The sequence below is a fragment of the Passer domesticus genome, chromosome 3, assembly GCF_036417665.1.
Source record: "Passer domesticus isolate bPasDom1 chromosome 3, bPasDom1.hap1, whole genome shotgun sequence".
In the NCBI taxonomy this organism is placed as follows: domain Eukaryota; kingdom Metazoa; phylum Chordata; class Aves; order Passeriformes; family Passeridae; genus Passer; species Passer domesticus.
The window spans coordinates 67801215-67815703 of record NC_087476.1 but is presented as its reverse complement, the minus strand read 5'-3'; the positions used below and the strand labels follow the sequence as shown (position 1 = coordinate 67815703).

The following is a 14489-nucleotide window of genomic DNA, read 5'->3' as shown; positions in this document are numbered from 1 at the left end:
ACAGCCTGATTATACTATAATCCACTGTAGTGTGTGATACAGTTGGTATTTAAATATTGCATTGGCAAGATTTAGATACTGTATCAGCAATAAATCTGATCATAATCATCTACATAATCACAATGCCCTACTTTTCATGCCTGATCAAGAGCATTTTCTTGATTACTCTGTTACAGGGACACTTGCCTTATGTGCTCACAGAATGTGTGTGAATGGGGGGACTGACCTAAATCTGAAAACTTTTATCCAGATAAGATCAACAGAAGACATGTCACCATCAAAGACTGAAGAAAAAGGGAAGTTGGCCTACAGTTTCTGAAAAGAGCAAAACAAAAACAAAGCAAAACAAAAACAAAGCAAAACACCTTTATTTACTCACAGGAAAGGAAAACAACAATAAAGAAATTATCACACTGGAGGAGGGAAAAAGTAGTCCTTGAAAAAGAATCTGCATTTCCCAGCTAGCAACACACAAACCCTCAATTTTAAAACTTTTTAAGTTCTTCCTCTTAATTTTCTTATGTGATTGTTTCCCACTGCATTTCAGTTCACTACACAGTAACTGCTGCCATGTCCTATTAAAGTCTGCTTTTATTCTATTAATAAATTTGTTTCTTGAAAAGCAGATGCCTGAGATGTCAAAATGCAATGACTTGAGGTGATAACCAAAGCTTTCATGTTGACCAAAAAATAAAAAGAAAGAAAAATTTGAAGTTGCAACATGAGGTGTCAAGAAACATTCAAACGAGGAGTGAGGTGCTGGCATTGAGCAGTGCGATAACTTCACCTCTGGAATATTTGTTTGTGGTGTTTGTTTAGCAAATTGCAAACACGCTGCTACAGAGGCTGGAAGAAATCCATCCAAGCTGTAACCAACAGGTAGACTTAATTATCAGACAAAACCAAACACAGCACAAATTGGTAACTAGATTTTGTCACAGTTCATCCAGTAAGCAGTCATGAACAGCGGCCTGAAAATGTTTAGAATTGCCTTTATAGTTTCCCTGTCATCTCCAGCCTCAATTTTTTAAAGTACCTATCAATATCACACCAGCAATCAGGCCTTCCATTGGTGGAATCTAGTGCTGTACCAATGAAAGTCAGCATTTATTAAACTTTTCCTCTAATTTCATTATTACTATTCTTTGATCTTTTCTATTTTCAGTTTTGTACAAATTACGGACTTTTTGCTCTTCAATCACTGGTATCTCTTGTCTCTTCGAATCAAAATGATAGAAGGGTGAAATCCAAACTCCTTTGAAGTATGGGTTTCCTGGTTTTCCTTCTGGGTCTTCCTCTGAAACTGCAACTTTTTGGTTTAAGCTTTGATTCCTATGCTTCTCTAAGGCAAAATAGTGGAAATCAAAATCAGTGTGTCTTGTTTTCCCTAATGACTCTCTGAACTTATCTCTGTAAGATATTTCTGAACATTTCACTCATTCCCTCCTCCAGTGTGAAACTCTGAGCTAATATTTAAAGTCATACAAAGTGCACCCTTCTGAGAAAACCTGCTAAAGACAAAAAACAAAATTTTACAAAAATTCCAATTACTGCAAATACACTACTTTTGAGAATTCTTTCAGATGAAATCTTGCTCCACAGTTTCAAGCATCTAAGTAAAAGACCCAAAATACTGGGCATAGACAACTTCTGCTCAGTATTACAATTATTATGCTATTATTTCAGGTTTTCTTGTATACTGCTTGCCAGTCACTGCTAGCACACCAGATCTTCCTACTTTTCTTGCCCCCAGTGGCTGAATCTACAGATATGTGATGAAATTGTTTGGCTGCAAGTGTTCAATGGGGAAGCATGTGATTCATTCTCCACATGACACCCAAGAATTTGTGCATGTTAGTATCAGCCAGCAAAGGTACTTTACATCACAGTTCCCCCAGACACGGTGCCCTATGTGATGGTGTGCTTTCCTGGCCACAGCACAGTGCCATTGCTTCTCCCCTTCTTTGCCACGCTCAAGGGAAGGCACAACGGCCCACTCAGTCAGCTCTGCTTGGACACCACAAGCACTGGAGCATTTAGAAAAGCACATTCCAGGCACATGACCAATAGGTACTGCCACAAACAGCTTTATATCTGGGATGGGGTTTGAAAGGAGGACACCTGTCTTTAAGGTTTGGCAGATGTGGGGCATGTGAATAACCAGTGTGGTTGATGCACCATTTGGATTCGTGTCCAGCAAATACAAAACATAAGCGCAGGCATTTTCAGTGCACAAAATATTTGTTCAGAAGATAACATTTGTACAGAAGCTAATATTGTTGAATCAGAGGAACATCAGTTAGCATGGAGGTTGTGAAGTTGGGTGAGGGAAGCAATAGGTAGCACTGACTTTCACAGTGATTACTACTGGTCAGGATGAATCATGACACTTTTTTTAGTCTCAAAGTCTGTTTTGATATGAATTGCTATTGCACCAACCATTAACTTTGTGTCATTATCATGCATTGCTATCATAATCACAAAACACCCACTTATGACCAAGCAGTTCAGAAAATACAAAGAGCACACAGCAGCCACAGCTAGAAAAATAACTGCCTCTTTTACTGCACTCAATTCTAAAAAGAAAACAATTCTCTTTATAACATTTTTCATACATCCAGCAAACTGAGAGCATAAAATACTGAAAATAATGTACTTTTTTTTTTTCCTGTGGGAAGAGTGCTGTGATTTTTAAAGTCCACGAGGATTTAACAGCTTTATAAGTAAATTGGTGTCATTGATACACACATCAAGAAAAAATGCCATCAAAGCTCAGGAAGGGTAACAACAAAGAATGTGGAGGTGGCTTTTCTGAAAAATGACATGCCACTCCCTATGTGATCAGATTCAGTTACCTGGGATGCACATACACAAGAATCCCCAAGGTAGTTATTAAAAACAGGATCACTTTTTGAGAGTTTTCTTTGTCCATTATTTATAGTAGTTCAGTTGGCAAATAAAATATATTTCACTGTCCTCATCAAAATGAGAGAGCAAAATTTCCAATGTTGCAAAAGTCCATTTTATACCATCCTTGTTCCTATTATCATAACTCCCACTCCTAGTGCTCACTTCTCCTCTTTGCAATGGATTTACACAGATAATTATAGAGAACTATCAGTTCAGCCAGACAAACTCTGCTATTAAAAATAAAGAAATACTGACAGATATTAACTAGCAAAAATAGCTCAGTGAAAACTCTTTTATAAGTGCCTTTTTTCCCACAAAAAGAGAAGAAGCCTCAATGAATGACCTATTTCTTCTCTAGTGACAGAATCTAAATGTAGAAGGAAGAGATGGGACTGATGAGAACAGCAGCAGCAAAAACTATCAAAGTCTTTAAAATAAATTGATAAAATGAACAGAAGTATCTGGTTCAAAATAATGGTCAATCTGTGTTTTATGGCAATTTAAATATTAAATGGCTGAACTGTTAGCCATAGTGTGCCACTTATAATTTAATCATCCTCAGTACCAAAGGAAAAAAGTTGAAAAATATGTCCTTAGGTTTTAGAACGACATTCAGGGGAAATATGAGGGAAAAAAGAACGTACAAAAGACACTCATACAGACAACACATTAGGGACTATAATAAAGGATAGAAGGAATGAAAACAAAGATAAATGCAACAAAAAAGGAAGATTCAGGATGACATTTGTTGCTGGATGCAACTCACAACTCTGTGAGTGTTCCTATGTGGACACAGAGAACATTCAAGGTTATGAAAATCTGGTTGACATATTATCTTGGATTCCCAGGGAGCTCTTGGCATGATTCTGTCAAATGTTTTCTAAAGGTATTAAGCAGACCATGAGAAAAGCAATAGGTAGAAAGGAGGGAATAAAGGTTAGGCACAGCAGGTCAGTTATTACACTAAATAGTGCAATATTACAATGAAATAATAATATTACATTGAAGTGGGGTAACCACAGTAATTGTTTAATAGGTCTTGGACTGTTCAGGATAATCCTAAATTATCTACAGAAGGGTGTGAATGATGAAATTACATCAGATATAAGATTTGCTGAAAGTATAAGATTACTGAAGTCAGCAAAAAGTGAGTTGTGAGGAGATAATGTAAAACTACATGATCCTGATTCATTATACAACAAAACAACATTCAAACTGAATTTTAATAAATGCTAAACATTTTAGATATGAACCTTCCCAATTGTACATGCCCAGTAAGAGGCTGCTAGGCAACTGCTGCTGCTCAATGTAAACTACAGGTGTTTTTCTGAGCCCACACTGCAAGAAAGACTTTGAGGTGCTGGAGCGTGTCCAGAGAAAAGCGCCAGAGCTGGTGAAAGGTCTGGAGCACAAGTCCTGTGAGGAGTGGCTGAGGGAGCTGGGGGTGTTGAGCCTGGAGATAAAGAATCTTAGGGTGACCTTATCACTCTGTGCAACTGCCTGAAAGGTGGCTGTAGTCAGGGGTGGGCCAGCTTCTTCTTCTAAGTAACAACCAATTGGACAAGCAAATGATCTCAAATTGCACAAGGGTGATTTTGACTGGAAACATTTTTTCACAGAAAGGGTTGTCAGGCACTGGAGCTGGTTGCCCAAGGAAGTATTGATTCAACATCCCTGGAGGTATTTAAAAGATGCATAGATGTGGAACTTAGGGACATGGTTTAGTGATGGATTTGGCAATGCTGGATTAATGGTTGCACACAATGATCTTAGAGGCCTTTTCAAACTACAATGAGTCTATGATTTGGTTCCACGGTTACCATGCTATAGTAGCTGCTTCTTATATTTTTTGTTTTTTTTTTTTTTATTCATGCTAGAGATTATATTTGATGACATAAATAATTCCAAAATTTCAAGAGGCAAATATTTAACATTTCTAATAAGTTTAAAGGCTATTAAAAGTTTAAGTTTTTCCAATTTTACTGAAGTATTATAAAGTAGATAGCAATTAGGAAGCAAATTTTCAAAAGGGAGTGTAAACTACTTGTAACAATTTCTGCATGCCTAACTGAGGTGAATAGAGTCTTTTTATGTCATGATTTATTTTTTCTTTAATTAATTTGAGCCTTGGACTTAGTAAGAAAAGTAGTTTTTTAGTACCTATAAAAATTAAATTCTATTGACCCTAGATACTTTATACTTTGTGGTTTCAAGTGTTCTGGAGACAAATGCAGTCTTGCAGGTACAAAACCAGAGTCAACATGGCTATCATCCACTCCACAACACAAACAATTAAAATCCTGATAATTGGTGGAATTTGAGTAGATGACTGCATGAAACAGTGAAATTTGAAAAAGGGGGAAACATTAGAGGAAGAACATTTGAATGTAGAAGAACACATGGATTAGAGGAAGAACATTTGAATGTAGAAGAACACATGGATTAGATCCAACCACAAAGAAATGAGAACCAGAAGATTCTATGCAGTAAAATTGGAGTGTGAACCCTGGAGATTAACAAAGGGAGAGGGGAGGGGAGGGGAGGGGAGGGGAGGGGAGGGGAGGGGAGGGGAGGGGAGGGGAGGGGAGGGGAGGGGAGGGGAGAGGAGAGGAGAGGAGAGGAGAGGAGAGGAGAGGAGAGGAGAGGAGAGGAGAGGAGAGGAGAGGAGAGGAGAGGAGAGGAGAGGAGAGGAGAGGAGAGGAGAGGAGAGGAGAGGAGAGGAGAGGAGAGGAGAGGAGAGGAGAGGAGAGGAGAGGAGAGGAGAGGAGAGGAGAGGAGAGGAGAGGAGAGGAGAGGAGAGGAGAGGAGAGGAGAGGAGAGGAGAGGAGAGGAGAGGAGAGGAGAGAGGAGAGGAGAGAGGAGAGGAGAGATTGAAAAAAATGACCGAGTGCCTAGGGAATATTAATCACTCCAAGATAAAATGGCAAGCAATGTCCTTGCACAGTAAATGCTGGACTGTCACTGTGCCCCTGTGTGTGGAGCAGTATTTCTCTTATTGTGCTACAGAAAAACCCTTAAAATACTCCTTAGGTCAATTATTAACAAAATCAAGAGAAAGCCTCACACTAACCTTCCAGTCATCAAATACTACATATGACATGTAAATATCAAAACATTTTTGTTTACTTGACTATAAATAGCTGCAGCAGCTGTCAGCAAGATGAAATAGGATTTCAACTGCTTTTATTCAATTAAATTGGCCAGATTTAAAATCTCACTTCCACCTACTTGCATTTTCCATTACTATGTAACACAGTTCTTTGGCAAACAAGGAAGCAGAAATCTAATGAAGTCTCTAGACAGTTATTTAGCTGCTTTTAATTAATTATGCCAGTGTGAATTGGGAATTAGTAAATGTTCTTCCTCTTAAACCTCCAAAACTTGGTATGATCACAGAGGTTCAGAAGGAGGCTGTCAAACAGTAAGAAAACCACAAAAATTCCTAGTAACTTTAGTGGAAATGAGATAAAATAATTTATTAAGAAGGTCATTATAATTCAACTTATGCAATTAAATTATTTATTTATTTCTAAAAGTTATCAGAGTTCTCTCTAAAACAGCATACTTTGCCCTAACTTCATGGGTAAAGATTTTAATTGTGTAATTTAGATTATGTCCTAATTTGTTCTGTGACAGGATGAAAATAATTCCTTCAAATGATGCAACAGAGCATCTGAAGATTTTCCCAATGAAATTACTTAAAGTGCACTGATGTGTGCTTCTCTCATCTTGATCAGGTAATATTTTTACAATTGACTTTTTATCTCAGTAGGCTTGTTCAGACTTATTTTTGTAATCAGTATTCTGTATTCTAGTCAGTACCTTTTTTTCATCCTTTTCTCTCAATAAGACTCTCAAAGACCTCAGTGGAATAAAGCCCAGGCTGCCTACTGAATTGTATGCTGATTGTTGGTTTGTTTCAATTTTTAAAACCTAATTGAGTACCAGACACTGGAAATTTTAATATTAAAGGCAGTATTATTTCCTGTTAAAATAAATATCTTTGAAGTCAGCACCATGGAAGTCAGCACCAGGGCTAGTATCAAGAAAAACTAAAATTTGAAAGATTCATTTGATGCCTTGCTTTTAATCAGAGATAAGGAAGCATCAATATAGATCTGTTTTATACGGAAAATGTGTATATCACACAAGTTATAGTTGAATCATAGAACTATAGTACTGTTTGGGTTGGATGAAACCTTAAATTTCATCTAGTGTCAACCCTGCTGAAATGGTCAAGGACACCTTTCAGTAGGTCAGGTTGTCCAAAGCCAAAAGAGATGCTTTCTGAATCAGTTTTCTATTGACAATATCAGACAGGTTGGTCACAGAAGCAAACTTCACAGGACACGTGTATTTTGTCATACCAATACCTAGTACTCTCATTTTATTTTTAGAATCATTTTATTGTACAGAAAATTATGCTAGACAGCAACAAATTCCATGCTTGTCATCTTTACCCATTACTCCAAGATGGACATTTATGTATAAATTTAACAGGCAAAATTCATTTATACTTCCCAGGTAATTCAAATGTTTATAAAATTTCTTAATTACTAGGGGGAAAAAACATGAACTATTTTCATGAAATCTTGCAAAATAATGCCTCCTTAAGAAAATAACAAAGGAGGAATTTATTTAGTCATGCTTAGCATGATAAAACAGTTGCAATAGTTTGACCTATCTGGCTATGTGAAGGAAACACTTTGTCACCGATACCATGGTAACATATGTTGAATCAATATCAGTCACAAAATTTGTATCTTCCCAACAAGAGTAAAAAACTGTGGTTTTTTAACCAGATGCCACAGTACCAAAAAGATCAGAAGAAATGACTGCTCCACCAAAGATAATTGAAAATGAGTACTGGTGTAACCTACCACCCATCTCCAAGTGAGAAAATCAAATGGCCAAACTAGGAACATATTAATAACTTTCAAAAGTGACTACATGGAAATGAGACTGTTCAAACAGTACAGGCACATTTGCAGAAAATAACATCTCACAACAGGTGGCTGTGCAGGTCTGTGTGCTCTTGGAAACACTCCTAACACATGGAGTCTACACAGGATAATAGATACTAATCTGGAAGAAGCTTCAGTGGAAAAAACATGAAATCCATTAAATCTGATATATCCTGTCACAATTGAATTGAAGACTACAATTCTGTTCACCATTTACAAAATCTCTCTATAGGCTTTGGGCAAATAAAACACCCTCTTCACATGAACATTTACCATTGCACTCCTGGAACCTCAGGAGTGCCTAGAAGCCCACTGATTGCCACACACAGGTAAGTACCCCCTATGCTGCTTGTAATTATAGGAAACCAGACCCACACATTTTTTGCATGACTATTACAATGTTAATATTATTGGTACTAAAGTTTGTAAATTGGTCTGTAAATTCTGACATTTTCTATTCTCAAACAGAATATTTTTCTAATTTCTTCTTGTTCATCTGAGATTAAAGTCATTATTCCACTGAAATGTTACGGGAGCTGACAAGCTTAGATCAAACTCACCCAGTAGAAGAAAGTTGGGAAGTTAGTTACACTAGAATTGATGAAGGTTTGTGAGGTTTGCTATGGAACAAAATGTGCCTGAATTTTTTTAAGGCATATGAAAAATGAGAGTGTCTGAGGTCCCTGGGTTCCCAGTATGAGGGGTATGGTAGGAAGGCAGTAAAAATTACTTTTACTGGGGTTTTGGATTGTTTTGGTTTTTTTTTTTTAAGTCAAGATAATAAAAGTGGAGCATTCTACTCTTGCTCTACTTCCACAGGTTTTGATTAATGCAAAGACTGCAAAAATAAACATGACCTTTCCATTCTCTTCTTCATTCATTCTCATAAGAGACTCTTTTCTCTGTTAGTAATCTCTGGAAGTACCTCCCCTTTGTTTGCAGCTCTCTGCTGCTGTTTCCCAAATGGCAATAGTTTAGAACATCTTGTCTGGCTCCTGCTCTTTGCTGCTACCTTTCTGCATATCACTGGGGAAAGGACAAAACTGAGAACTGAAAAATTTTTCAAGTAAACTTTTATAAACGCAAATAAAAGCTCTAAAATTTTTCTTTTAACTCTTTCAAACCAGTACTGTGTATTTTCAAGGTCATTATTAGCACACCAGCTGCTGGAGAGAGACTTTACTAAAGAGGGAAAATGAAGAAACATAAACAGATGTGCTACTGAGCCCTCCCCTTTTATTGCACTGGCTCAGCGACCACAGTTCACATGGATGCTGATGGGCATTTAGTTACAAATTAGTTACACCAGTATGTGAAAAGACTACATACAAATGGTGAGAACTGAAACTGAAAAATCACAGAAGGGCGTAAAAATCAAGGTAGTCTTTTTTTATAACTATAGAACTTAGACTTAGTCACATATATTTTTTCCTTCAGTGTATTTCCTGATGTCCAAGAGCAATAGCAAACTACTCCAACAGGCTGCCTAAATGAGCTGGAGCAAAGCATTGTGAATGCAGAGGTTAAGCATTCTAGAGCAGCTGCAGTGGCTCTGCTGGAGCAACCATTCAATAAAGAAATCCCTCCAGCCAAATTCAGCTGGTTTGCAGCTATGAGAAAATTAAATAAGCAACACTCAGGAATAAAGGTACTTTAAAGGAACATGAGGATTATGTCTAAATATATTATCGACACTTAAAGGCATTTTCTGGGATATATAGATTAAAATTATTCATGGGATGACTGGAAACGAGTCTTTGTGAATAACACCATTTCTCTGTGAAAAGACTGGAAAACTCATACAGTTCCTTCTCCTTTTGGAGACAACAGCATGATTTACTATTAGGATGTTGAATGTTAGGGAATAGAGAAATCAAGTGTTTGCTGAAAGGACATTGAAGAAATCAGTGCAAGAACCGAGTTCAGGACTAGACCCTTGGGAATTTGAGCTAATACCTTTAAATCATTTACCCTTTTTGTTCTATTTTTCCCACTACAGATTAAAGGAACTTCAGTATCTGATGTGGTCAGTCTGGTGCATTTCACGTCATTAATGACCACTTCAAAAAAGAAAACACAATGTAGAAAAACAGAGTAGATTTTCCACATTAAGAGTAATTGGCAACATCAGTGAAGCGTCAGCACTTACCCTGTAATGGTCAATTCGACAACACATGTCTAAGTGCCAAACCACAAGCCCTTACAATTCTGTAAACTCAGTTAATTGCTTTGTTTCAGGTTGAGATCATGCTTATATTTATGCCTGAATAAAACTTCCCCATTAAAAATAACTTGGACAATTTCTGTTCCTTAAAATTTTACAGATGAATTGTAGGCTGAAACAGAAACATTTTTTAGCTACATATTGAGTAGCAAACAATGTAACAGCAACTGTACATTGCATTGTGCACAGCTATTCTGGGCACAAGCTCTGCTCCACTGAAATAACTTCAAATCTGGTACAAATTAGCAGAATCCACCTATCATCTCCAGTTTATTTTCTTGATGGATATCTACTGCAGCATCTTTCAAATATTCCACTGAAAATTATTTTTGATTTATTAAAAATTTGCATTATTTTATTGACTGGCAGTTTACAAGTTCCAACCTGGTACTACATTTTGTTAAATTGCTGTTTCCAGGTGAAAGCTTTAGACTTCTTAACACACTGAAGCGAATGTTGCTATCAGGCCTTCTTCTTCCTTATACTCTCCCACTATCCATAGTAGTGCTGCCTACTTCATTCTCACTTAAATGGTATTGGAGTTGTATTCCCTATGCAAATAAAGGGAAAAAATGCATTTCAAAATATTACTTCTTTATATATAAAGTGTGGTAGCATCACTTTTTTCTTACTAGTTCTGTGTTTTATTAAAGGACAAGTTGACTGTAAGAGTTCGATATTCTCACCCTGGAGAACAGAAGGCTCAGGGTGGGACCTCATCACATTTTTCCAGTGCTTAGAGGACAGAAATTCTCTTCAGAAGGAGCCACACTGAGAGGATAAGGGGGCAATGAATACAAGTTGCATGGAGAAAGGTTTCATCTATTCAATTTTTTTACAGTGAGAACAATCACTGGATGTGGTGGAGGTCCTATCAGTGGCAGTGTTCAGGATGAGAGAGGACAGAGTCCTCAGTAATCTCACCCAGGCTTGCCTCTCCATGAAAGTCTGGACCACCTGATCTTCTGAGATTCCTTCTAACCTGAGGACTCTTCTGTGAATCTCTCTACTTACCCCTTAAATCACAATTTACCTGCCTTGCTTGCATGAGTAGTTGCACAGCTTTGCACTGGTAGGTAAGGTGTGCAAGTAGTCCTTACATTTTTCTGGACAGAGTAGAATATACTCTCAAAATATGTGCTCCAATCTACTCTATGTTGTTCTTGCAGGTATGTGGTTGATATCAGATTTAGACAGAGATGACAATTTTCAGTGCAAACTAAGGTATTATTTATTTCTGCATCACAAAACTGCATAGCTTCACAAGTGATTTGTAGCAGGACCCTACAGGGTAGTTTTAACAGACAACTGAGTTAAACACTGATACACAGGTACAAAGCCATCAGAAGACACTGGAAATCCAAATTACAGTGACAAGAGATTGCAGAAATTAAGGGCTTTTCCACACAAGGTTCTAGATTGACTTGTCCAGAACTGAAATGAAAAGCAAGACACTTATGTATTTTGAAAAAACAGAACATTTTCAGAAGCTCTGTCATGTGAAAATCTCTTGCTCACCATCTGTCAAGTTCACTGTCATCTGGCAATTCTGAGCATTACCCAAAGGAAGCATTTAGGGCTATTTGTTTTCTGAAGATCAGAATTTAACTAGCTCCAGATAGCTGACTTTGGACTAGGACCAAAATACATAAGACATTTTTGTCATTGTGGGTAGTTTTTTTCCATCCATGTAATCTGAGAGGATAAAACTCAGCTTCAGTTAAATTACTGTGGTGTTTTGGTTACATGTGTTAGTAGTTTGCGTGTTTGTTTAATTTTAATTGGATACAAACACAAGGAACCAAGGAGACGTGTCTTCTGTTTAGCAGAAGCTTTTTCTATTCCAAATTTCGCAACAAGCAGGTAATCTGAATGACAACCTATTCCAGTATTGCAGTTCTAGTTTGACAAATAAAGGTTAAGCTTCCATATCAAATAAACACAGCCTAAAAATCTTTAAAACTCTCGTAAATACAGATAGGTGAGTGTTTTGTAGCTGACAACTGAGAAATGCAATATCACACTTAGGTCACTTGAAGCCTCCACATTATCTCCAAGAAACAAGCATACAACACTGTTCAAAGTTGGCTAAAAACGTAGTCATCTCTCTCACATAACATGTCAATATGTTGTGAACTGACTACTTCCGAATAACAAATTATGTATTGATAGTTCTCCGTTGCTCAAGTCGCAATTTTAAATACAGTGATTTTGCTTTCTGCAACAAACATACTTCGAGTTCTAATTTGACAGAAAATCACATTTTAAAAATAAAGAAAAAATTACTCCCAAAAATGCAAAAAAAAAACAAAACTGAAAGAAAGCAAAGAAACAACCAATTTTTAATAATTTCTGATAATTTTTAAAGAAGGATGATTATTTTTCCTCTAACCAAAAGAAAATGGGAACCTCCATAGAGTATTTTATTTCTACAATTCAGCATTTTCTACTAGAAATCATTCCTTTATGGAAAATTTCTTATCAGGTAACTAGATTCTTGTAAATCCAGGAAGTAAATAATGGCTAAATACAATAACAAAACTGTGTTTCCTGCTGGGCATACAAGATACCAAGGCAGAGTTTGGAACCAAACCCTTACTTTCATGTCCCAACCCAGCTGATCAAGTAATGAACTGTTCTTCCTAATTTCTTCATTTCAAGGATTTTATTTGAATTTCATTTGAATTTCATTTAATTTCATTTATTTGAATTTCATTTCAGATGTTATAGAAATGTCCAAATTTAAGATTAGCTTTTGTCAACAGTGAGAGAATGTATTTTAATAGTTCTATTTATTTTTTGTGTATTGAAAAATTCAGTAAGAGAAGAGCTTGTATTTAACAAACTATTTAGCATAACACTGAGTAAATTCCTCATGCACTCAAACACATTTTCTACCAAAGAACTATCATTATCATTCTCATATTGTTTCCTGATACCTGCTGCAATAAAATGGATAATCAAAATCCTCAGTATGTTAGTATAGGTTTCTAAGATTTTATGTGTATTTAGCTATTGAAATTGTATTGGTCCAATGTTTTGTCTTGGCATTCCCAATGCAGCAGAAAACAAAGTCAGGTCAAATAATTTTGAAAAAACAAACTAGAATTTGAAGATGAGAAAAGAAGAGAAATTACCTGGGTCTTCTATCGATAAGTTCTTTGTTAACCATTGAACAATATCTGAACCTAGGAGCAAAAGAAAAGGCATTTATAGATTAGTAAGTTTTCTCTCACTATTCTTCAGATCCCTGAGGAAATTCATATTGTTCTTCCATGAAAGAGATGTACATTTTTTGCTCAGTCAATCTAGAAAAAAAAAACACTGGCCATTCTATTTTAGTTTAGTTTCTTTTTTTATCTTTGTTTTAGCAGTGGAACATAGAACTCCTTTAGGCTGAGACTTATAAAAAGTAAGAGAAATGCACTAAGTGTGCAACAGCAGTCTGCATTTTAAAAATTAAACTACCGCAAAATGTACATAGAAAAACACTTTATTAATCTAAGTTTCCCCACTCCCTGTGTGCACCCCGCCACGAGCCACGCTGAAAAATTAGTTTACCAGTAAAGGCAAAGCTACCTACATATGGACTACCAGAATATCAAATTCCACCTCATGCCTAAGCTCTTAACAAAATTCCTATTTCCCTCAGTGCTGAAGTGCTTTCCTTGCCACTCCAGTCTCCCTTGCTCTCTATCTATTCATTTATGCATATCTTTTCCTTTCTATTTAATTTTCTGCCTTATTTTAAGGTCCCATGCTATTGCTTACCTCCTAACACCTTTGATACCAGATTTCTTCCTGCCTTTCACACTGAGTATCCTTCCAAACTCACCTCCTAATTCCTAACCCATCTGCTCCTCTTGGGCATGCACTTCTATCAATTGCACTTCTATCACACTTTGTACTTTATGCCACAAGCTGAAGTCAGCCTTGTATTTCAGATAAAAAGCTACAGTTGAACTTTACCCACTGTGATTTGCAAAATAAATTACGAAGCATTGCTGCAGACAAAAAAACCAACCAAACAAACAAAACAACAAAAAAATCCAAAAAAAGCCCCCCACATTCATAATTTGAGCAACTTAAAATAATCAAACTGGCTTAAAGGGAAAATGGGTGCAATACTGAGGGATGTTACATCTATGCTCTTCATATTTCATGATATCTGCAGTTGAGACAAGCAATGTAATAGAGAGATGTCACGTATTTCCTTATAGAACCAATATTTCAGTAACTCATCCATTTCCCACCAAGCATAATAACAAAACTCTTTTATAAACCTTAAATTTAAAACAATAATAAAAATCTATACAACTTACAAAAATATAAACCAAATCAAAACAATAAGATCTCTTGAATGCACTACAGTATATAAAATTAGAATGTGA

At 36.5% G+C, this 14489-nt stretch overlaps 1 protein-coding gene across 12 annotated transcripts in view; it reads right to left on the bottom strand.

Moving 5' to 3' along the window:
• Positions 1-14489, bottom strand: part of RGS7 (regulator of G protein signaling 7) — a 260123-nt gene that overhangs the window by 88558 nt on the left and 157076 nt on the right. For all 12 annotated transcript variants that reach the window (XM_064413717.1, XM_064413710.1, XM_064413713.1 and 9 more), the window contains one exon: positions 13236-13286. In XM_064413717.1, coding sequence (XP_064269787.1) covers positions 13236-13286 — 51 coding nt within the window. The remainder of the gene's footprint in view (positions 1-13235; positions 13287-14489) is intronic.